The sequence below is a fragment of the Somniosus microcephalus genome, chromosome 9 (assembly GCF_052327205.1).
Source record: "Somniosus microcephalus isolate GS21.2 chromosome 9, FLI_Smic_1.0, whole genome shotgun sequence".
Classification (NCBI taxonomy): domain Eukaryota; kingdom Metazoa; phylum Chordata; class Chondrichthyes; order Squaliformes; family Somniosidae; genus Somniosus; species Somniosus microcephalus.
Genome location: NC_140995.1, coordinates 174,620,891 through 174,646,237, shown reverse-complemented (window position 1 = coordinate 174,646,237; position 25,347 = coordinate 174,620,891). Strand labels below are relative to the sequence as shown.

General features: G+C 44.6%; 1 protein-coding gene across 2 annotated transcripts in view; it reads right to left on the bottom strand.

The window, feature by feature from the left end:
- Window positions 1-272: 272 nt before the first annotated feature.
- Window positions 273-25,347, bottom strand: part of aldh8a1 (aldehyde dehydrogenase 8 family, member A1) — a 78,685-nt gene continuing 53,610 nt past the window's right edge. For both annotated transcript variants that reach the window (XM_085997561.1, XM_085997562.1), the window contains exons 3-7: window positions 24,385-24,540; window positions 19,828-19,977; window positions 19,139-19,395; window positions 3,829-3,990; window positions 273-1,337 (exon numbers count right to left, since the gene is read on the bottom strand). In XM_085997561.1, the coding sequence (XP_085853687.1) occupies window positions 885-1,337; window positions 3,829-3,990; window positions 19,139-19,395; window positions 19,828-19,977; window positions 24,385-24,540 (1,178 nt within the window). In that variant the 3' untranslated portion in view covers window positions 273-884. The remainder of the gene's footprint in view (window positions 1,338-3,828; window positions 3,991-19,138; window positions 19,396-19,827; window positions 19,978-24,384; window positions 24,541-25,347) is intronic.

Here is a 25,347-nt window from a genome sequence, read left to right as displayed (position 1 = left end):
GCCTAGCTGGAATAGCCTGGGTGCAGAAACAGACTAATTTCTGCTGACAGGACATTGAGCAAACCTACATAGTGTCAAGGAATAGGGTCAAGAACACCCAACGAACACTCACTTCGTTTAGGGTCCCATTGTCAGCAGAGAGACAAGTCTTTCATCACATCAGCTATCATGTCGGAAGTGAAAGGACAGTGTGCTGACCCACTTTGCCACCCATCAGAATCCATTCTCAGACAACTTACTGGGCAACTTAAAATAAACAAATCAAGACAATATAGTTCATAATTCACTTTATTTTTCAAAATTACATTTTATATTTTTAACGTATTCAGATGACTGATGCGTTCAGCCGATAAACTATATGACGTATTGTTAAGGCTTTGCCTCTCATCACAATGTATGGACAATACTGCAGATCCGTACCTCACTAGTACAACACGATTATAAGGCTGTATTTGCTCCTGAAGAATTACAGTAACATCACTGATAAAACATTACTATTAGGTATGAATTATTGTTTAATGGCATTTCTTCCTGATCCATCCCTGTCTGTCCCCTTGAGGTAGCTCAGAGGGAAAGGAGATATCAGCTTATCCTCTTGGAGACCTGCACCTCTTGAAGACTTTGATGGTAACACATGTAAATAAATGTTGCTCTGCGCTCAGCAGTGTCCACACACTGAGGCATGACTATTCTTTCTCTCCCCATCTCCCATGGATGGCAGCCTACCATCACTAAGCATCCTGGGTGGCACTCCATTCCACACTATTACAACTGATAGATATAATTTAAATATTTTTTTCCTATAAAATTTTTTTGCATTTAAAACAATTACTTATTTTAATTATTTAAAGTTAATGTTTCACTCACTCATTATGTGTGAAGAGTCAGTGTTTTATAGTAATGGTTTTGACCTCTGTGAAAAACTCAAATGAGTCTTTGGCCCCTTCCCTGCCAACTCCAGAGGCTTTCATGCCACCAAATGGCAAATTCAGGTCACGAATAAGCCAGCAATTGGTCCATACCATTCCGGTATGAAGCTTCTTGGCAACCCGATGTATTCGGCCTACATCGCGTGACCACACGGTAGCAGCCAAACCATACTTCACATTATTTGCTCGCTGGATAACCTCTTCTTCATTTTCAAAGGGTACTACACAGGTCACTGGACCAAAGATCTCCTCTTGCATACAGCGTGAGCTGTCCGTTACTTCTGTGATTACTGTGGGCAAGAGAAAATAGCCGGTTTTGTTTTTATTGGGAATTTCCAAGGAATCAATTCCTTCGCCACAGAGGATTTTAGCTCCTTCATTCTTGGCTAGATTGACATAGCCCTTTACCTGTTCAGGAAAGCAGTGAATTCATTATTATTGGCAAAAAAAACTCATTTCATTATTGATATACAAATCATCCAGTGAAGCCTACTGTTAAACTAAATCAATAACAACTTGTAAGTATGTAGTGCCTTTGTCACAGTAAAATGTTCCGCAGGTGTTTCACAAGGGCTCAAACAGATGCTGAGTCGCAATAGAAGTTTTAGTGGAAAGGACTAAAAGCATGGTCAAAGAAGTAAGTTTTCAGGAGGCTTCTGAAGGCGAGGAGAGGGTGGAAGCGTTTAGGGAGCGAGATCCCATGTGTGGGGCCAAAACGACTGAAGACTCTGCCACTGAAGGTGGAGTGGAGGTGGGGGGAGGAATCCAAAGGAGGCCAGAGCTGGAACATCAAGGGAGGGATGTAGAAGGTTGCAACGGTGTGAGGGCCAATAGAGTGGAGGTATTTATAAAGAGGGTTGAACATTTTGAATTCAATATTAGGCAATGGAGCCAGTAAGGACACAAATGATAGGGTAATGGTACTTAGTACAGAATAGGGTGTGCGTGGCGAACCTGTGGATGAGTTAGGAGTCTGTATTGAGTGAAGCTCGGGCCCAGCAAGGAAAGCATTGAAAAAGTCAAGCCTTGAGGTGACAAAAGCATGGATGAGGTAAGAGAAGAGGTGAACAATATTGAAGAGTGCTGACTCAAGCTGGGGTATAATTTCACCCTCTGGTACCTCACCGACTGGTCATTCTTAATGTGTGAGCCCAAACAGTGCGACAGCAACCTATTCATCCATGTTATCAGAGTTGTGCCTGATTCTATTCTCACCAAACTTCACACATGTACACTTTCCGGCAGGAGTCGCTACATTGTGTTTGGCTGCAGATACCATAGTTGAAATTTCCTTCTCCCTAGCTCACAGGTAAAGAGGTCGATTGCAGCTTGCTTCCTGCCACACAGGATTAGATCCGTTGGCTCAGCACAGAACAGGGTTCAAACCTGGGCCTTTCTGGTCTGTATGGCTCAGTCTTTGCCAACTGAGTTATTGCGCCCAGAGTCCAGAATCTCTGGTGCCTTCTGTCATCCAAGTGGGAGGCTGCCCAGTCCCGTACACCCCCAGGAAAAGCTTTTCTTCTGCCCTTCAGATGCCTTTGTAAGTGGCAAATAAATATTTTACTTCAGGGGTCTAGGCCACTTCCCTGTCCTGGACACCCCCCACCCTAGTGGAATTCGGTTGCTTCTTTCCGGGAGCCAATATACCCTTTCTAAGGTGCAGTGTCCAGAACTGCACACACTACTCCAGATGTGGTCTAACCAGGGCTTTGTATGGCAAAACTTCCTCCCCTTTATATTCTAGCCCTCTAGTTATAAATGCTAACATTCCATTAGCCTTTTAAATTATTTTTTGTACCTGACCATTACATTTTAGTGATCTGTGTACATGGACCCCTAAATGTCTTTGGACCTCCACTGTTCCTAGCTTTTTTTAATTCATTTTTATGGGGTGGGCGTCGCTGGCAAGGCCAACATTTATTACCCATCCCTAATTGCCCTTGAGAAGGTAGTGGTGAGCCGCCTTCTTGAACTGCTGCAGTCCGTGTGGTGAAGGTACTCCCACAGTGCTGTTAGGGAGGGAGTTCCAGGATTTTGACCCAGCAACAATGAAGGATCAGTGATATATTTCCAAGTCAGGATGGTGTGTGACTTGGAGGGGAACTTGGAGGTGGTGGTGTTCCCATGCGCCTGCTGCCCTTGTCCTTCTGGGTGATAGAGGTCGTGGGTTTGGGAGGTGCTGTCGAAGAAACCGTGGCGAGTTTCTGCAGTGCATCTTGTCGATGGTACACACTGCAGCCACGGTACGTCGGTGGTGGAGGGAGTGAATGTTTAAGGTGGTGGATGGGGTGTCGATCAAGCGGGCTGTTTTGTCCTGGATGGTGGCGAGCTTCTTGAGTGTTGTTGGAGCTGCACTCATCCAGGCAAGTGGAGAGTATTCCATCACTCCTGACTTGTGCCAAAAAATGTTTAAAAATACTCAGCTCTATCCTTTTTTGGTCCAAAATGGATGACCTCACACTTTCCTATGTTGAAATCCATCTGCCACAGTTTTGCCCACTCACTTGATCTATCAATGTCTCTCTGAAAATTTATGCTCCCGCCTACCTTATTGTGTCACCTATCCTTGTGTCAGCGGCAAACTTGGATATATGGCTCTCCATTGCGTTATCGAATCACTCAATAAATATAGTGAATAGTTGAGGCCCCAGCACAGATCCTTGCGGGGCACCAGTTGGAGAGCAAGTGCGGCAGAAGGCCCAGGCAAATTCAGGAGGCACTTTTTTTTAAAAAAAGCAACTTAAATACAAAGCATATTAAACATGTTTTTACTAAACAACAATATTTATTTTTTGATTAATTCATCAATGATCAAAAATAGGAAATTAAATTGTTCAAGGCTTTTTTTTTAATTGCATTTCTACTTAATTGAAAGCAGTCTGCAATGGTGCATACAAACCTTTTCTAGATGCGCTTTGCTAATCAGAGCCCCCATGTTGGCATCTGGGTCAGAAGGAATGCCAACCTTCCATTTTCGGGCACACTCCACAAACTTCTCCAAAAACTCATTGTAAATATTCTTTTGCACAAAAATTCTGCTTGTACACAGGCAGACTTCACCCTGTCAAAAGAGAAAAAAAATCTTCAGCTTCACTCTATTAATAGTAATAAATAGGGGGGAAGAGAGAGTGAATAGTTTTAATTAACTGAAAATTTAGTATATATAATGCAGCTTTGCTTTAATTTCAGGAGAAGGAGATAAAAGTCAGGCTCACACTAAACACTCTTGTCGCTATAGAAACATTTTCGTAAAGAATGTCAGATGGATCGGTAGAACGTACTCAGGGATATTCAGTCATCAAATTATATTGTTCAGCACTGGTAATGCTAGGACTCAAGAATAATTAATTCATAGATTAAAGGTCTAACCACATCAAAGGGGAAAAAATGTACAGGGGGAGCTCCACAACTTATATATGCAGAGAAAGTACAATCATAATTTTTTTTTCCAGTTTAAAACAATGTTCAATTTCCCACACCAAAGAAACATATTATCGAGTTACATCGAACATACGGCATAAAAACAGGCCATTCGGCCCGACTGGTCTATGCCAGCGTTTATGCTCCACACGAGCCTCCTCCCACTCTACTTCATCTCACCCTAACAGCATATCCTTCTATTCCTTTCTCCATCGTGCTTATCTAGCTTCCCCTTATATGCATCTATGCTATTTGCCTCAACTACTCCTTGTGGTAGCATGTTCCAATCTTACCGCTCTTAGGGAAAAAAGTTTCTCCTGAATTCCTTATTGGATTTATTAGTGACTGTCTTATATTTAGAACGTTAGTTTTGATCGCCACCACAAATGGGAACATTTTCTCTATGTCTACCCTATCAAACCCTTTCATTATCTTAATGACCTCTATCAGGTCACCCCTCAGCCTTCTCTTTTCTAGAGAAAAGAGTCCCAGTCTGTTCAGTCTTTCCTGATAAGTATATCCTCTCTGTTCTGGTATCATCCTTGTGAATCTTTCTTACACCAATGCCTCTATATCCTTTTTATAATATGGAGACTAGAACTGTGCACAGTACTCCAAGTGTGGTCTAACCAAGGTTCGATTTAAGTTTAACAAAACGTCTCTGCTTTTCAAATCTATCCCTCTAGAAATGAATCCCAGTGCTTGGTTTGCATTTTTTTTATGGCCTTACTAAACTGCGTCACTACTTTTAATGATTTGTGTTTCTCTACCCCTCAATCCCTTTGCTCCTCTACCCCATTCAGACTTGTTATCCAAGGAGTGTGTGGCCTCTTTATTCTTCCTACCAAGATTCACCACCTCACACTTATTTATATTGAAATTAATTTGTCAATTACACGCCCATTCTGTAAGCTTATTAATGTCTTCCTGTATTTTGTTGCATCCATCCTTTGTATTAACTGCACCTCCCAATTTGGTGTTCTCCGCAAATTTTAAAATTGTACTTCCGATTACATAAGAAAATAAGAATTAGGAGCAGGAGTAGGCCATGTGGCCCCTCGAGCCTGCTCCACCATTCAATAAGATCAAGGCTGATCTTCCACCTCGTCCAAAGAGACCTGCCATTTTGGGTCTACTTCCCTCCAGACACCCTCTGGTGACATCACTGATAGAAAGCAGCTGTCTCCAACCCCAAGAGGCTATAACATTGTACCAGCCTGGAAGGCAATCTAGAGCTGCCTGACCAGAGAAACAAATTGGCTGGTCCAAACATGCTGGTCCAAACAAGCTGGTCCAAAGAAGTGCTCCCTTTTAAAATGAATGCAGACACCGTCCAACTTGCATTTGCCTCCATAACCCACCCCCACCAGTGACCACTCTTTCCCCACCCGATGTATGCAAATAGTGGTGGTGTGGGGCAGGGCCTGGTGACTGCCTCACTTACCACCACTTCTCAGGACCATCATGTTAAAGATGGCAATAGGCTCCAGGAAACCGTGGTAATGGCCCTCAGGTTCAACCCCCACCCTAAGGACAAAGAGTATTGACTTCCTCTCCCTCAAATTTCACTTCCGCTTACTTTCTTTTGTAGGCCTCTGCCAGGGCCTACAGGGCAACCAAATTTCCCATCTTCTGGGCTCTAATGAACCTTTTCAAAGCCCGACCACTTTTTCTGGTACAGTAGCGGTTGGCCCTGTGCAGCACCGCCAGTACTTTGGAGCTAGTAACTGGCCAGCTCCCTCTTGGCAGTGGAAATCCTGTCGTAGGAATGGGCAGAAATCCCACCCCTGCTGAAACTCTGCCCGAAGAGGTGAATCCAGCCCAGGCAGTTCTCCCCATCAATGATATTACAGTGGGAAGGAGACCCAAAATGGCAGGTCTTTGTTGGAGTTGGAAATTTGACTTTTTAAACCAATAAGGAATATTTTAATTTTTTTTTTTTACTTAGACACTGTGGGAGTACTTTGCATAATGCACTCATATTGTTTTTTAAATATTCTTTCCACTTTAAGGGGGAAAAATTTGGTTGTTTTGCGCCTCTCGTTAGCACCCTAAGAGGGCGCAAAGCAACTAGCGCCCAGGCGCGGCGCCACCAACGCCGCCCGTGAAATTCAGCGAGAGGTTAGCGGCGGCAGTAACCATTAGCACCCCGCAGTGCGGCGCCGCTGCCAATGACATCATCGCCATGCGCAGCGCCACGGCCGCGATCTTCGGTAGTGCCCCCTGACTTACCTCCGGACGCTATGTCTGACGAGATCAGGGGGTTCTACCTGCGGCCAGGGCAGCGCTAGTTAAAGGGGAGGTGGTGGGCAGCCATTTTTGTTGCTGGCCGCCTGCCAGCACCTGCCCCCGTTGCTGTCCCCGGCCCCCGTGACGTCCCCCCACGGGGTGCCGGCTGCTCTCCGTGAGTGCTGGGCTCGTTTGCCGGCACTCCCGATCCCTGGTGGCCCAGCTGGGTGCTGGGACGCGCTGCGCCAGGCCCCTACCCTTTAATAAGTGATGCTGCGGCACGTAGCGCCGCAATATTGCCTCGCAGCTTCCAGTAACGCCCCTCCTCCCTCTCGGGGTGCTACCTGGGAAAATTGGCCGCGGGGGCGCTAATCTTTTTGGGGCACTAAAAGTAACGCCCTGGTGAAGTTAGCACCCCAAAGGGGGCGCGACTCAATTTTTCTCGCTAAGAGTCTAAAACCTAAATTTTGTACAATGCCAATGCATGTTTAAAAAAAGCTTCAAATATTGTTGCAGCGTACTTATTTTTTGTCCAAAACTGTAATTTCTGCAAAAACATGGCAAGACCATCACCTCCACATCTCAAGAGAAAAAGCTCCTTTATCCAACCTATGTGTTCAAATTCCTCCTTGGTCTCGCCCCTCCCTTTCTCTGTAACCTCCTCTAGCACTACAACCCTCCAAGATCTCTGCGCTCCTCCAATTCTGGCCTCTTGGCATCTCTGATTTTAATTGCTCCACCATTGGTGGCCGTACCTTCAGCTGCCAAGGCTCTAAACTCTGGAAATCCCTCACTAAACACCTCCACATCTCCACCTCTCTCTCCTCCTTTAAGTCGCTCCTTAAAATCTACCTCTTTGACTAAGCTTTTGGTCACCTGTCCTAATATCTCTTTATTATGTGGTTTGGTGTCAAATTTTGGCTGAGAACACTACTGTGAAATGCCTTGGGATTTTTTTGTACCATGTTAAAGGCGCTATGTAAATGCAAGTTGTTGTTGTTATCCATTCATTCTGATTAAAGTGTTTGCGTGCAAAGTACTTGACAGTTTCTCTACCACAGTTGTTGTTTTTCCCCCCGCTCCCTCTCAAATTGTCCCTCTGATTTTCTTCCCTCCTCTCCTGAAGACAGTCACTCACACTGGAGCATGGATGATGCCACCAGCGGCTGGCCTTACTAAGGTGACCCTTCGTTATGTTTGCACCTGGACGGTGAGTGCTGGCAGGCTATGTGACCACTGCCCCTCCCCCATCGTGGGAGCTGCAAAATAATAGCTGAGCCCAACCTGGTCCTCGCCCAATGTTCACACATGCTCACTGGGTAGCGATCAGAAGATTGTTTTTTCTTTCTCTAGGCCAGGGCGCTATGGGCAATCTAGCTTCCCCATTGCCACCTCAGCTGGGATTGGCCAACTCAGCATACACCCTGGGTGGCATCCTCCTTTTTATTGGGACGCCCAGATGAAGGGCCAAGACCCACAATACTGGACACCACCATGAATGAAAAGAGACGATGAGATAAATCAGAAAGTCGAGATTAAAATTTAAAAGCCTGATTATTGTAGGAGGAAGGGACGGCTTAGGGAGGTAAGGAATTCTGCAGTTTTGGGGATCCTGGGAAAGGGTTAGTAGATGGTGTGTTTCAGTAGAGGGAGCAGGGAATGTTCGCAGGATTTAAAGCTTAGGAACAACATGACAAACAAGTTCAAAGAAGCAATTACCTTAATAGTATCAATAAAACAAAGAGGGCAAAGAATGGTTGTATTACAAAGTGGCTAAAGGCTAGACAGAGGGATTGCTTTTCAGATGAGAAGTATTTTTTTGCGACAGAAGATCAGTGGGAGATGTTCAAAAAAGAATTTAATGTGATACAGAACCAGTTTATACCCCCGAGGGGCAAGAGCTCTACTTGCCAATAAAAACAGCCCTGGATGACTAAAGAGGTAAGGGACAGCATAAAACTAAAAGAAAAAGCAGACATAAATGCAAAAAATAGCACACATTCTGGCGAATGGGCAAGATACAAAGAACAGCAAACGGTCACAAAACAGATAGTAAGAGCTACAAAAAGGGAGCATGAAAAGAAACTTGCAAGGGATACCAAAATCAACACTAAGAATTTTTACAATTCTATTAGGAAAAAGAGGCTAGTCAGGAGCAATGTCAGCCCCGTAAAAACTGAAAGTGGTAATATTGTCAATGATAATAAGGAAACGGCAAACATGTTGAATAAATACTTTGCATCAGTACTTACAGTAGAGGAAGAGGTAGCATGCCAGAAATCCCAAGGAAACTAATATTAAATCGGGGCAGGGACTCAATAAAATTAACGTAAGTAAAATAACAGTAATGAAGAAAATAATGGCACTAAAGAGTGACAAATCCCCAGGACCAGATGGTTTCCATCCCAGGGTTTTAAAGGAAGTAGGTGAGTACATTGCAGATGCCCTAACTACAACCTTCCAAAGTTCTCTCAATTCAGGAATTGTTCCTTTAGATTGGAAAACTGCGCATATCACTCCGCTATTGAAGAACGGCGAGAGAGGGAAACCAAGGACTTATAGACCAGTTAGCCTAATATCTGTTGTCAGGAAATTGCTAGAGTCTATAATTAAGGTTTGGGTGACTGAAAACCTTGAAAATTTTCAGTTGATCAGAGAGAGCCAGCATGCATTTGTGAAAGGTAGGTTATGCCTGACAAACCTGATTGAATTTTTTGAGGAGATGCGGCATCGGCAGCGGGTGGAGGCGGAGCAGCGCGGCAGAGCGACTACAAGAGGCCCCAGAGGCTCAGGTAGGCCTCAGTGCGGCATCGGCAGCGGGTGGAGGCGGAGCAGCGCGGCAGAGCGACTACAAGAGGCCCCAGAGGCTCAGGTAGGCCTCAGTGCGGCATCGGCAGCGGGTGGAGGCGGAGCAGCGCGGCAGAGCGACTACAAGAGGCCCCAGAGGCTCAGGTAGGCCTCAGTGCGGCATCGGCAGCGGGTGGAGGCGGAGCAGCGCGGCAGAGCGACTACAAGAGGCCCCAGAGGCTCAGGTAGGCCTCAGTGCGGCATCGGCAGTGGGTGGAGGCGGAGCAGCGCGGCAGAGTGACTACAAGAGGCCCCAGAGGCTCAGGTAGGCGTACCAATCTCCAATCTCAGGCAAGGAGAGAGGTAAAAAGTATTCAAGGTGTGACGTCACCACAAAACAGGTAGGTGATTGGTTGGAGTATTTCTCTCATTTTAAAACTTTACGTCTGTGGTTTATAGTTTTTACGGTTGGTGTGGTGTACCAAGGCCTTTCTGGTGCAGAGTGACTGTTGGTAAACCATTTAACTGGTGTAACTAGAGGGATTGATTTAATTTAAATCCAATTAATTAAAGGGGATACTAGCATCTAAAATCGGGCAGAGGGTGTCCATAACTAACAATAAAAAATTTAATTAATTACATAGAATGGAGCAGGTGATGTGTTACTGTTGCGAGATGTGGGAGCCGGTGAACCCCATTGAGGCTCACGGTGATTACGTCTGTGACAAGTGTCTGCTGCTGCAGGAACTCCAGTTCCGTGTTGATGAGCTGGAGTCTGAGCTTCAGACACTGCGACACATCAGGGAGGGGGAGAAGTACCTGGACTCTGTGTATCAGGAGGTGGTCACACCTATGAAGTTAAGTAATTCAGATGTAGCCTATGGTCAGGGACAGGACGGTGTGACGACGAGTGAGGCAGGTACGGGGATCCAGGAGGTAGAGCTGGAGGAGCCGCAGCCCTTGCTCTTGACCAACAGGTTCGAGGTTCTTACTCCCTGTGGGGACAGGAGCAGGGACTGCAGGGAGGATGAGCAACCTGGCCACAGCACCGTGGAACGGGGGGCCATTCAAGAGGGGGGAGTAAATAGAAATGTTGTAGTGGTAGGGTATAGTATTATTAGGGGGATAGATAGAGTTCTCTGCAGCCGAGAGCGAGAGTCCCGAAGGCTGTGTTGCCTACCCGGTGCCAGGGTTAAGGACATCTCCTCTGGGCTGGAAAGAAACTTGCAGTGGGAGGGGGTGGATCCAGTTGTCGTGGTCCATGTTGGTACAAACGACGTAGATAGGACTAGGAAGCCGGTTCTGTTAAAGGAGTATGAGCAGCTAGGGGTCAAATTAAAAAACAGAACCTCAAGGGTAATAATCTCTGGATTATTACCTGAGCCACGAGCTAATTTGGCTAGGACAAATAAAATTAGAGAGTTAAATGCGTGGCTCAAAGACTGGTGCGGGAGAAATGGGTTTTACTTCCTGGGACACTGGCACCAGTACTGGGGCAGGAGGGAGCTGTTCCGTTGGGACGGGCTTCACTTGGCCAGTGCTGGGACTAGAGTCCTGGCGGATCATGTAACTAGGGCTGTAGAGAGGGCTTTAAACTAACTAGTGGGGGGGAGGTTCCTAGAGAGCAAATAATAAAAATGACAACAGAGAAGGTCATAGACTTAGGTAGCAGTGGGGAAATTAAAAACCAGAGCGTGTCGGGAAGGGGCAGAAGGTATGGAGTAAAAGGTAAAGTAATAAAAAGGGCAAAAGCAGGAACTAAGTGTCACAAAACATATTTGAAAGTTCTCTATCTGAATGCACGTAGCATTCGTAACAAAATAGACGAGTTAATGGCACAAATAACTACATATGGGTATGATCTTGTGGCCATTACAGAAACATGGCTGCAGGGTGACAATGCCTGGGAATTAAACATACCAGGTTATTTAACGATCAGGAAGGACAGGCAGGAAGGAAGGGGAGGTGGGGTGGCTATGTTAATAAAGGAAGGAATCACTGTAATACAGAGAAATGATATTGGGTCAAAAGATCAGGATAATGAAACAGTTTGGGTGGAGGTAAGGAATAATAAGGGGAAAAAAACACTAGTGGGCGTAGTCTATAGGCCTCCGAACAGTGGCAACTCTGTTGGACGGAGTATCAATCAGGAAATAGTTGAGGCTTGTAATAAGGGAGCATCTATAATTATGGGGGATTTTAACTATCATATTAATTGGACAAATCAAATTGGGCAGGGCTGCCTTGAGGATGAGTTCATTGAGTGTATTAGGGATGGGTTTCTTGAGCAGTATGTAACTGAACCGACCAGGGGGCAAGCAACCTTAGATCTGGTCCTGTGTAACGAGACAGGATTAATTAAAAATGTCCTAGTAAAGGATCCCCTTGGAATGAGTGACCATAACATGGTTGAATTCCATATTCAATTAGAGGGTGAGAAGGTTGGATCTCAAACAAGCGTGCTAAGCTTGAATAAAGGAGACTATGAAGGTATGAGAGCGGAATTGAGTAGAGTGGATTGGGAAAATAGATTAAAGGGTAAGACGATACATGATCAGTGGTGTACATTTAAGGAGTTATTTTACAACTTCCAAAAAATATATATTCCACTGAGAAGAAAAGGGTGTAAAAGAAAAGACAGCCATCCGTGGCTAAGTAAAGAAATTAAGGATAGTATTCGACTAAAAACAAGGGCATATAAGGTAGCCAAATCTAGTGGGAGGATAGAGGATTGGGAAAACTTTAAAAGACAGCAAAAAATAACAAAAAGATTGATTAAGAAAGGGAAGATAGATAATGAAAGTAAATTAGCAAAAAATATACGGCTGAAAATTCAGTAGCCTTAGCGCCTCATTTGAGGCGCTAGAGGGCCTTGCGCCGGAGTTATGGCCAGTAGTGAAATTCCCTGGGGCCCTAAATCGGCATTGCTCCGGTAGCGCTGCGCTGGCACCGATGACGTCATCGGTGTGCGCAGCGTCCCGGTTGCCGTGGTAACCCGCCCGAACTCCGAAATTGAGTTGCGGCCGCCTCGCCCGTGGCAGCCGCAACCAGCGTTTTGTCAGAGGTGCCTTACTGCAGTTAGCGCCGGCGCATTAAAGGCCCCGCGGCGGCCGGCCGCTTTCCCGCCGGCCGCCTGCCCGCAGCTCCCTCCCCGGACTTCTCTCCGCACCCCCCCCCCGGAACAGATGCAAGCCCGGCACTTGTCCGAGGTGCCGGGCTCATTTTTAAGCAGATTTGCGCGGGCCGCGGCCGGGTGCAGGCAGCTCCTCCTTAACGGAAGGAGGAGGCCTGCACTTCCCCAGCCTGCCGCACCGCATGCCGCAGCACCGGAATTGCGGCGCGAAACGGCAGTTAGCGCCCTTTTCCAGGCGCTAAGACCCTTCAGTAGCGCCGGCAGCCGTTTGGGCGCGGCGCCACTGAATTTTTGGCGCGCGCAGGGGACTTAGCGCCGGCACTAATTTCCGGCGCTAAAGCTCTGGCTAAGCCAAAGCCCAATTTCTAGGCCATAAAAACAGATAGTAAGAGTTTTTATAGTTATATAAAAAGAAAAAGGGTGGCTAAAGTAAATGTTGGTCCCTTAGAGGATGAGACCGGGAAATTAATGGTGGGAAGTATGGAGATGGCAAAAACACTGAATTAATATTTTGTATCAGTCTTTACAGTAGAAGACACTAAGAATATCCCAACACTGGACAAACAGGGTGCTATGGGGGGGAGGAGCTAAACACGATCAAAATCACTAAGGAAGTGGTACTCGGTAAAATAATGGGACTCAAGGCGGATAAATCACCTGGACCTGATGGCTTACATCCTAGGGTCTTGAGGGAAGTGGCGGTAGGGATTGTGGATGCATTGGTAATAATTTTCCAAAACTCCCTGGACTCAGCAAAGGTCCCGGCAGACTGGAAAACTGCTAATGTAACACCCTTATTTAAAAAGGGCAATAGACAGAAGGCTGGAAACTATAGACCGGTTAGCCTAACATCTGTGGTAGGTAAAATATTGGAGTCCATTATTAAGGAGACAGTAACAGGACATTTGGATAATCATAATTTAATAGGACAAAGTCAGCATGGTTTTATGAAGGGGAAGTAATGTTTGACAAATTTGCTGGAGTTCTTTGAGGAAGTAACATATAGGGTGGATAAAGGGGAACCAGTGGACGTAGTGTATTTAGACTTCCAAAAGGCATTTGTCAAGGCGCCACACAAAAGATTATTGCTTAAGATAAAAAATCACGGGATTGGGGGTAATATTCTGGCATGGATAGAGGATTGGCTATCTAACAGAAGGCAGAGAGTTGGGATAAATGGTTCATTCTCAGACTGGCAATCAGTAACTAGTGGTGTTCCACAGGGGTCAGTGCTGGGTCCCCAACTCTTTACAATCTATATTAACGATTTGGAGGAGGGGACCGAGTGTAACATATCAAAGTTTGCAGATGATACTAAGATGGGAGGGAAAGTAGTGAGTGAGGAGGACATAAAAAACCTTCAAGGGGACATAGACAGGCTAAGTAAGTGGGCAGAGATTTGGCAGATGGAATACAATACTGGAAAGTGTGAGGTTATGCACTTTGGCAGGAAAAATCGTAGAGCAAGTTATTATCTTAATGGCAAAAAACTGGAAAGTACTGAAGTACAAAGGGATCTGGGGGTCCTGGTGCACAAAGCTCAAAAGGTTAGTATGCAGGTGCAGCAAGTGATTAAGAAGGCCAATGGAATGTTGGCTTTCATTGCTAGGGGGATAGAATATAAAAATAGGGAGGTATTGCTTCAGTTGTACAAGGTATTGGTGAGACCGCACCTGGAATACTGCATACAGTTTTGGTGTCCATACTTAAGAAAAGACATACTTGCTCTCGAGTCAGTGCAAAGAAGGTTCACTCGGTTAATCCCGGGGATGAGTGGATGGACATATGAGGAGAGGTTGAGTAGATTGGGACTCTACTCATTGGAGTTCAGAAGAATGAGAGGCGATCTTATTGAAACATATAAGATTGTGAAGGGGTTGGATCGGGTGGATGTGGGGAGGATGTTCCCGATGATGGGTGAAACTAGAACTAGGGGGCATAGTCTTAGAATAAGGGGCTGCTCTTTCAAAACTGAGATGAGGAGGAACTACTTCACTCAGAGGGTGGTAGGTCCATGGAATATGCTGCCCCAAAAAGCTGTAGAAGCTACATCATTACATAAATTTAAAACAGAAATAGACAGTTTCCTAGAAGTAAAGGGAATAAAGGGTTATGGGGAGCGGGCAGGAATTTGGACATGAGTCTAGGTTCAGATCGGTCATGGCCCTGTGGGTAGCGGAGTGGGCCCAGGGGCCGTGTAGCCTGATCCTGCTCCTATTTCGTGTGTCTAATTCTGTTAGATTCAGGAGATGGTTCTGTGATAGTAGATTGGCGGTTAGGATCAGATCAGCCATGATCTTATTGAATGGCGGAGCAGGCTCGAGGGGCCGATTGGCCTACTCCTGCTCCTATTTCTTATGGTCTTATGTTCTTATGTAAAGTAGTGGACAGGGGAATGTCTATGGATGTTATTTATATGGACTTCCAGAAGGCATTTGATAAAGTCCCACATAAGAGACTGTTAACTAAGGTAGAAGCCAACGGAATTGAGGGCAAATTATTGACCTGGTTAGGAAATTGGCTAAGTGGCAGGAGACAGGCAGTAGGGATAATGGGAAGGTACTCAAATTGGTAGGATGTGACTAGTGGTGTCCCGCAGGGATCTGTGTTAGGGCCTCAACTATTCACAGTATTTATTAATGACTTAGATAATGGCATAGAAAGCCATATACTGTATCCAAATTTGCTGATGACACAAAGATAGGCGGCAGTGTAGATGAAAGCATAAAATTACAAAGGGATATCAATAGATTACGTGAATGGGCAAAACTGTGGCAAATGAATTTCAATGTAGGCAAATGTGAGGTCATCCACTTTGGACCTAAAAAGGATAGAACAGGGTACTTTCTAAATGGTGAAAAGCTAAAAACAGTAGAGGTCCAAAGTGATCATTAAAATGTCATGAACAGGTACAGAAAATAATCAAAAATGCCAATGAAATGCTGGCCTTTATATCTAGAGGACTAGAATACAAGGGGGTAGAAGTTATGTTGCAGCTGTACAAAACCCTGGTTCGACCACACCTGGAGTACTGTGAGCAGTTCTGGACACCACACCTTAGGAAGGATATATTGGCCTTGGAGGGAGTGCAGCGTAGGTTTACCAGAATAATACCCGGACTTCAAGGGTTAAGTTATGAGGCGAGATTACACAAATTAGGGTTGTATTCACCAGAATTTAGAAGGTTAAGGGGTGATCCAATCGAAGTTTTCAAGATATTAAGGGGAACAGGTGGGGTAGATAGAGAGAAACTATTTCCGCTGGTTGGGGATTCTAGGGCTAGGGGGCATAGTCTAAAAATTAGAGCCAGACCGTTCAGGAATGAAATTAGGAAACACTTCTACAAACAAAGCGTGGTAGAATTTTGGAACTCTCTTCCGCAAACAGCAATTGATGCTAGATCAATTGTTAATTTTTGATAGATTTTTGTTAACCAATGGTATAAAGGGATACGGGCCAAAGGCGGGTACATGGAATTAGATCGCAGATCAGCCATGATCTTATTGAATGGCAGAACAGGAGCAAAGGGGCTCAATGGCCTACTCCTGATCCTATGCTCCTATGCTTTTTTATATAAAGGTAAATGCTAAATGCTGCCTTATCTGTATAGCACAGTGTAACACTACATAGTACATTTCCCCACTGAACAATTAGGGGAGGTTGAACCTGTCATTTTACAGTTATCACCTGTTGAATAGAACAGAAACAGAAATGGGGAGAGGTGTTTACCGGGTGGCCGAGCCGATAGCACACGTTTTACACTATCCTCCAAAGTCAAAATTACCCCCCAGAAGTCTCCAATTAACCCAGCACTTTCAGTGCTAGCATTCTCTATTGATAGAGTGGAGCCAGCACTTAATCACCTTTCTAAAAGTCAACTGAACATACTAATTTTGATTAGTAAATTCAGTAGAAGTAGCTTTAAAACAAGGATTCCTGAATGACTTTTAAAAACAAAAGCATTACAAGGTCTCAGTGCTGGCTAAGGACAAGCCTTGTGTCGATCTCCCTTGCCCTCTATGATCAGAATATATCAACATTAATCTTTTATCTTTCTTTAAGCAAGAACATATTTGATACTTGCATGCCTGTGAGTATAAGACTGTGAATAGTGTGTGGTTTTCTAACTTCCTAGCGAGAGCGGGAAGTAACACCACCTCACACAAGTTGTATCCCCAGTCCTTATCTATTTGTAACAGTAGTTTAATGGTCTGTGGTCGGTTAGTATGGATCCCTTCCTATGTTATCAAGTTGCTTTCAGACTTGCTGCTTTTCCTGACCTTGATACAGATTGTGCACTGTCTTCAGTAGCAGTAGCATCCAGGAGGCACAGAACCATATCTGGCCATGCTTCCGGGGTTTGTTTTTCTTCATACTATAGTTATTGTACTGTGAGTAGTATTATCGGTCATTCTTCCCAATAGGTTTTCCTTTGTATTCTATGTACTGGGTAGGGTAGGGTAGTGGTAGTGGTACTGGACTAGCAACCCAGAAGTTGTGAATTCAGTTCCCACTGTGACAACTTAGTAAAGTGAATTTTCTAAATCTGGTCATTTGTGGGTTATCACCAGAACATAAGAAATAGAAGCTGGATTAGGCCATTTGGCCCTTTGAGCCTGCTCTGCCATTCAACAAGATCATGGCTGATCTTCTAACTCAACCCCACTTTCCTACACTATCCCCATATCCCTTAATGCCCTTCGTTCCCAAAAATTTATCGACCTCTGTCTTGAATATACTCAATGACTGAGCATCCACAGCTCTCTGGGATAAAGAATTCCAAAGATTCACCACCCTGAGTGAAGAAATTTCTCCTCATCTCAGTCCTAAATGGCCTGTCCCTTATTCTGAGACTGTAACCCAGTGTTCTAGATTCCCCAGCCAGGGGAAACATTTTCTCAGCATAACCCTGTCAAGCCCCTTAAGAATTTTATATGTTTCAATTAGATCAACTCTCATTCTTCCAAACTCGAGGGAATATAGGCCTAGTCTACTCAATCTCTCCTCATAGGGCAATCCCCTCATCCCAGGAGCCAGCCTAGTGAACCTTCGTTGCATGCCCTCTAAGGCAAGTATGTCTTTCCTTAGGTAAGGAGACCAGAACTGTACACAGTACTCCAGGTGTGACCTTACCATTGCCCTGTACAATTGCAGTAAGACTTCTTTACTCTTATACTCTAATCCCTTTGTAACAAAAGCTAACATACCATTTGCTTTCCTAATTGCTTGCTGTACCTACATGTTAACTTTCTGTGATTCATGTACAAGGACACCCGGTCCCTTTGAATGCAAACATTTCCCAGTCTCTCACATTCAAAAAATATTCTACTTTTTTGGTTTTTCCTACCAAAGTGGATAACGTCACACTTCCCCACATTGTATTCCATTTGCCATGTTCTTGCCCACTCAGTCAACCTGTCCATATCTTTCTGCAGCCTCTTTGTGTCCTCCTGACAGCTTACTTTCCCACCTAACTTTGTATCATCAGCAAATTTGAATATGTTACACTCAGTCCCTTCATCTAAGTCATTAAAATAGATTGTAAATAGCTGAGGCCCAAGCACTGATCCCGCTAGTTACAGCCTGCCAATCCAAAAAAGTCCTGTTTATTCCTACTCTCTGTTTTCTGTCCATTAACCAATCCTCAATCCATGCTAATATATTACCCCCAATCCCATGAGTCCTAATTTTGTGTAATAACCTCTTGTGTGGCACCTTATCGAATGCTTTTTGAAAATCCAAATACACTGCAACATACAAAAATTCTTTGAAACATACAAAATTCTTACAGGGCTTGATGGGGTAGATGCAGGGAGGATGTTTCCCCTGGCTGGGGAGTCTAGAACCAGGGGTCACAGTCTCAGAATAAGGGGTCGGCCATTTAGGACTGAGATGAGGAGAAATGTCTTTACTCAGAGGGTGGTGACTCTTTGGAATTCTCTACCCCAGAGGGCTGTGGAGGCTCAGTCGTTGAGTATATTCAAGACAGAGATCGATAGATTTTTGAATATTAAGGGAATCAAGGGATATGGGGATAGTGCAGGAAAGTGGAGGTGAGGTAGAAGTTCAGCCATGATCTATTGAATGGGGGAGCAGGCTCGAAGGGCCAAATGGCCTACTCCTGCTCCTATTTCTTATGTTCTTACATCCACTGGTTCCACCTTATCCATCCTACTACTTACATCTTCAAAAACTCTAACAGATTTGTCAAACACAATTTCCCATTCATAAAAGGACTACATAGAAAAATTACTATTGTTGTAAAAACAGAATTGGTTCATTAATGTCCTTCAGGGAAAGCAACCTAACACCTTTACCTAGTCTGGCCTACACGTAATTTCAGTTCCACAATCTGTGGTTGACCTTTTAATGCTCTCTGAATTAGCCTAACAAACCATCCAATTGTCAGGGTAACTAGAAAGAGGTGGATAAGCAATGAATCTAGCCTTACCCACATCCTCAGAACAAATGAAATAAAAATGTTATAAATAAATAGTAAAGATAAACTTCCCTCGATGGAGGACAATCATAAAATGGTCCGAATTCACTCAGGGCAAGGGCTTTTCACAAGTGCTTAGCCTTTAAACACTGCCGTTGTATATGGGATGAATTGGTGCCTGCATTTCAGTAAACTTTCTACCTGGTTAGTAAAGCTGGATCGCACAGTGGTTGGAATGCATTCATCAAGGTTTGCATCATCAAAGATAATGGCTGGGTTCTTCCCTCCCAGCTCCAGCGAGATCTTCTTACAGTATGGAGCACTCTTCTCTCGAATGTGCTGAGCAGTGAGTGTGCTCCCAGTGAAGGATATCAGCGGCACATCGGGGTGAGAGACAATTGCCTCCCCAGCCCTTGGACCGGTCCCAAACACTATGTTCACTACACCAGGTGGAATGCCTAGGAGAAAGGAAGGACATCATTTCTAAACAGCAATCAGGTTTAGAATAAGCCTTTATACTTTGGAACAGTTGAGTGATATGATGCAGCAGGAATTTAGTTTGCCTGATATTTGTGTAAGGGAAACGAAATCCAAGTGAAAATCAGTAACATTGCTTTCATGAAAATGTCAGTAAGATAGGCTTCATAGAAGCAGTCACACTTCCCAACAACATCATCTTAGCCACAATTCAAAACAGCACAATGAGCCTTTGTCAACAATGCAGAGCTAAAAACAATCAGTGATTCTGACCACCGCAATAAGCAAAATATGCCTTGTGCAAGGAATGAGCAATCACCTGAGCATGAAATGCTCACATTGTTCTTCACAGAAAAGTTGCAAAAAAAGTTACAACAAAGGCATTCTGCATCTATCAGTTAGCATCGCCCTACCTGCTTCATCCAAGAGCTTGCACATCATCCAAGCGGTAACTGACGTCATTTCACTGGGCTTGGCAACAACGGTGTTGCCTGTGGCGATGGCTGGAGCTATCTTCCAGGTCAAGAGGTACAGTGGTAAATTCCAGGGACTGATGAGGCCGGCTGAAGAGACAGAGTAAGGAATTAGCATTAGTCACTCCGCATTATGTGAAACTGTAGCTGGCAAGAAAAAATAAAAGTCCCTTGTACAGCTACAGCATGGACATTAAACTCACGTAGTTGGTAATATTACTACAATCCTTTTTATCTTTTCCTAAATTCCCCATGCCTCATGCCAGGGGTTCCCAAACTGTGGTACGGTACGTGCGACATCTCTCAGGGGTATGCAGGAGAAATTGTCCAATGGTGGGCTTTGTTTATTATTTATTTTATTTATGTATTGCATTTTTATGATAGGTTACTCAGACAAACCTTTAAAACTCTGTAGGAATTTGTTATATAAAGTAGTTAATTTGCTTCAAGGTGTACCAATGTACAATGCTTGGGCATTAAAGGGGTTAAAATATTAAACCTGTGTGCTGGTAGGGGTATGCAGGGCAGCTGGTAAATCTGGAAGGGGGTATGCAATAAGTAATATTTGGGAACCTCTGCCTCATGCCATTTGGTGGCTGAGAGGCTGGAACAGAATCAGCCCCCAGGTTTCTGCACCTGATACTCTGGATCCAGTTGCTAGGAGAGCTACAGGAGCACCCTGGGATAACTCTCCTTGTGATATTCATTCCTGTTCTCTGGGAAATCACCTCACTTCCATTCAATGCCTTCCCCAATGGCTTTCTGGCGCCTGGAAAGGGAATGTGTGCAGCCCTTGACTTCATACAGCACCTGAGAACACCAACATGCTACATTACTGGGCCATCTGTGCAACATTTTTAGAAGTTTATGATTCCCTTAACTGTGCTCTTGACAGATTTGACGTTGCTAATCATATCAGGAGCTCAATGACCTTTGAGGACATTTGTTGTATTAATCAATAACACGTTAACAGGGGCACCACGTGAAAGTTGTCGTCGCGCTCCTCAATGATGGTTTATCTCAAGGATCTGTGCTAGCTCCCTCACTATTCAACATCTACTTTAATGACTTACCTGATAGAATTTCATGTATGTTCATTTATACTGATGGCATCGCCCTTCGACACAATGTAAAAGACCTCACCACCATAGGCGAGACTCTTTTTATCGAGCTGCAGTTATTAGCAGAATACTTTCAATACTGGCAGCTCTGCCCCAACACCTCCTAAACTTTGGTTACAGCCTATCGCCTAAACAACAAAGCTGCCAAGGAACCATTTAATATCACATCTTGTGGCCAATGGGTCCAAAATGAGCCCTTTCCAAAATATGTGGGTGTAACCTTAGACAGAAGCTTGACTTTTAAAGCTCATCTGGAAAAGACTTGCGAAAAGGTAAAAGCAAGTACGGTACCAGCCACGAAAACTCATGGACACCACAGAGGGTGCCGATACACTCACATTAATCAACATCCATTCATTGGTTGCCCATTGTGGCACATATCCCTTTTCGAAATCCAGAGACTGCTGCTCTTTGCTGTTTTTAGTTTATCAGTGATGAGATGGGAAGACTGTTTTTCTTCTCAGTCGCTTATTGCTTTGCGTCTCATTTCTCTACCCCACTCTGTCAATATTTAACAAAGGAAGATGAAAGTGGGACGGCAGAAGTACCTGCAAAGGATGTGGACAAGCCACTACTGAAAATAAATACTCAAGAGGAAACTCATGCTTGACTAAGTTAACTGAATGTTTTGAGGAAATCACTGAGTGTATAGATAAAGGAAATGTGGTAGATGTATATATGGATTTTCAGAAAACATTTGTAATGTGCCAAGTAAAAGATTCATTACAAAAATTAAGGCACATGCTATTATAGAATATATAGCTGTGTGGATAAAGAGATGGGTAGGGGACATAAAGTAAAGAGAAAAAGTAAATTAATGTATTTCAGATTGCAGAAAGTGGGTAGTGATATGTCCTAATGATCTGTGCTGCGACATCTTTGGTTTTACATTTATATAAATTATTGGGACTATGGGGGCGATTTTCTCAGCCCCGAGGAGGCGGGTCTGCCTGGAAAATGGCAGAATTTGGGGGCGGGTGCCCAACCCGCCCCCAACCCACCTCTGTGCCCTCTTGCCAGAAGGTGGGAAGCCGTCCTGCGTCAGGTTCCGTCTCCTTGGTGGCGGGAAGGAATTAAAGCCTATTAACTGCCTTTTTGTGTCCTGAAGTGCGGGCTTCCTGACCTGGGGGAACCCCGCCAGGGTATAGGAGGCAAGCAGTGGGTCGGAGGGAGTCGGAGGGGTCTGAAAGTGCACTGTAGAGGTGAGTGATGGGTGCAAGTGTGGAGTGGTAAGTATGTGAGGTGAGTGTAAAGTGTTAGTAAATGTTAACTTACCTTTGTTTCTTCCTGCAGCTTTCAGCCGCTGTGGAGCCGGAGTCCCCGACATCTCCATTGTAGAGATCACAGACTGGCTGCTGCGTCCTCCGATGCAACAGTCATCTGATTTCTACAAAGTAGAAAGGTTTGCTGAGTCTTGAACACAAGACCTCATCAAACTACACAGAATGTCAGTGTTTGACAGCTTCACAGAGCTGTCAAACGATGACATTTCTTCTTTCAAAAATTCTTGACAGATGACATGTCATATGTTGACGTGCTCTGTAACCGGCTTCCTCCTAATTGGCCTGCTAAGCCCGCCAAGCAGGCTTAACAAGGTCAATCAGGGGAAAATCCCACTGGCTGGCTAGAAGCTGATGGAGGCGGGACTGAAACCCGACAAGTGAGAGTCCCACCTCCAAAAACTTCCCATTGAGAAAATCACCCCCATAGGCACCAGAGGAATGATATCGAAGCTTGACGATGATATCAAATTAGGGGCATGGCAAACCGTGAGGGCGAATGCAGGCGGATATAGACAGGTTAGCAGAGTGAATAGATGGGTGGCAGACGTAATCCAATATAGAGAAATACTAAGTAGTGCATTCTGAAGACAGAGGGGGAAATTTTAACACCCCAGGGCAGGTGGGGTGGGGGAGGGGGCTAAAAAAATGTTTAAATGGGCAACCTAATCCCAAGCCGACCACTTCCGTTTTTAATGGAGGCGGGCGACCAATCCGCTCTCAGGAGGCGGGTCAGTCACTAAAATATTTTAAGGAGGCTGCGTGCCTCCATTTTAAGTTTTATTTTTAACTGCTGCAGGCCAATTTCCCGGGCTTTGGGAAACCCGGCAGCTGAAGGGAGGCAAGAAAGGCCAGATCCATCAGCCTTTACAACAATGCTTGTGGGCCAGGAGAAGCAGGAGTGCTTCCCCCCAGCCCAATAAGCTTCCCTGTCTAACCCCCGCGATCAGCCGACCACCCCACCGGCAATGTCCGACTCCCTCAAAACTCTCCCCCTGCCCTCCCCACCAGCACCGATGTTCAACGCCCCCCACCTATCCCCACCACCCCAGACTTACTGCCGATCCGCTCCCCGGCTGCTTTAGAGCCTGATAGCCTGTTGAAAAAAAATTAAAACAGGCCCTACCGTTAAATTCGACAGGACCTGTGGGAAACCCTTACTTCCGGGTTGCCCAGAGAGTGATGAATCCATCCAGATTATCCTCTGGCCCTGGGCAAAATACACCTGCTTCCCCATGGATAGCAGCGTCCACCCTCAACTCCCTCAGGGAAGCTACTCCCTCCAGTAGTTGAGGAAAAGAAGGATACTCTCAATGATTAATATTTTAACAAACTGGAAGAAAAGAGGGGTTGAAGGGATCAGATAAATTGATTTTTAAAGATGGGAATACAGATAGAAAAGGCCATTAAAAGGCAAATGGGATCCTGGGATTCCTTCAGAGGTAAACTGAATATAAAAGCAAGAAGATAATGTTAAATTTTTACACGGCATTGGTTAGCCCACAGTTGGAGCACTGTGTGCAGTTCTGGGAAGCTCATTATAGGAAGGAAATCAGAGCAATGAAAAGGCTAGAATGATACCAGGAATGAGATGTTATCGTTAAGTAGGGAACTTGGAAAACTGGGTCTGTTTCATTGGAGTAGTGAATATTAAAGGGGAATTTAATAAAGCATTTCAGGGTTAGGAAAGGTTTTAGGAGGGTGAGAGTGAAAGATTGTTTCTGCTGACTACCCAATCGGTAATAAGGGGGCATATACTCAAGATTATCACTAGAAGAACTAAAGGGAAAGTTAAATAAAATTTTCACATAGAAGGTTATTGAAGCAGAGACAATAAAATAACTTAAAAAGGAAATGGATAAATATTTGAAAAGGAAATAGGGAAAAGGGCAGGGAAATAGGTTTAGAGCATACAGATTCAGTTGAAGAGCTAACACCCGCACCAGCACAATGGACTGAATGGTCTCCTTCTGTGCTATAATTTCTTTTATCACCTCAATAAAATACACAGGTATATTTTCACAAAAATATTTTAAAATTATATATAATGAAAGAGAACATTATAGACCTTCAGTATTCACTCTTTGTTGCCTCACCTACTCCCACTGGAGTCCGTGTGGTGAAGTGTGTACAGCCCATATGCTCCATCTCTGAGCATTCAGTTGTGTTGTGGAGGATAGTTGATGCAAAGAAACGGAAATTATAAACTGCTCGAGGTATTTCCATGCTTCTGGCTGCAGTTATTGTTTTCCCTGAAATTTGAAAAGGGAAAAAGATTTATGAAATGATTTAATTGGCCCCGTTTTATGAAACCATGCGCCCAGCGTGGAGTCTCGCCCAACAGAAGCACCTTCAGAGGGTCCTGGTGCCCGCCCCCTACATCTCTTAACATGACACATTGATAATGTCTAAAACTTCCATATTCTACTCCTACATAGAAACATAGAAGATAGGAGCAGGAGTAGGCCATTCGGCCCCTCGAGTCTGTTCTGCCATTTAATGAGTCATGGCTGATCATCCAAATTCAGTACCCTGTCCCTGCCTTCTCCCCATATCCCTTTAGCCTTAAGAAATATATCTAACTTGTTCTTGAATATATTTAATGAATTGGCCTCAACTGCCTTCTGTGGTAGAGAATTCCACAGGTTCACCACTCTCTGGGTGAAGAAATCCCTCCTCATCTCAGTCCTAAATGGCTTACCCCTTATCTTTAGACTGTGACCCCTGGTTCTGGACTCCCCCGCCATCGGGAACATCCTTCCTGCATCTAGTCTGTCTAGTCCTGTTAGAATTTTATAAGTTTCAATGAGATCCCCTCTCATTCTTCTAAACTCTAGTGAATATAAGCCTAATCAACCCAATCTCTCTTCATACGTCATTCCTGCCATCCCAGGTATCAGCCTGGTGAATCTTCGTTGCACTCCCTCCAGTGTTTTTCAGTGCATTCTGGTTTGTTTCATTGATGGAGACTTGTTGATTTTGTCTCGATCTCCACAGACATGTGCAAGATCCAGGACTAGGTTCTGAGGTGGATTTGAAAAGGGAGGGAGGGAGGGTTC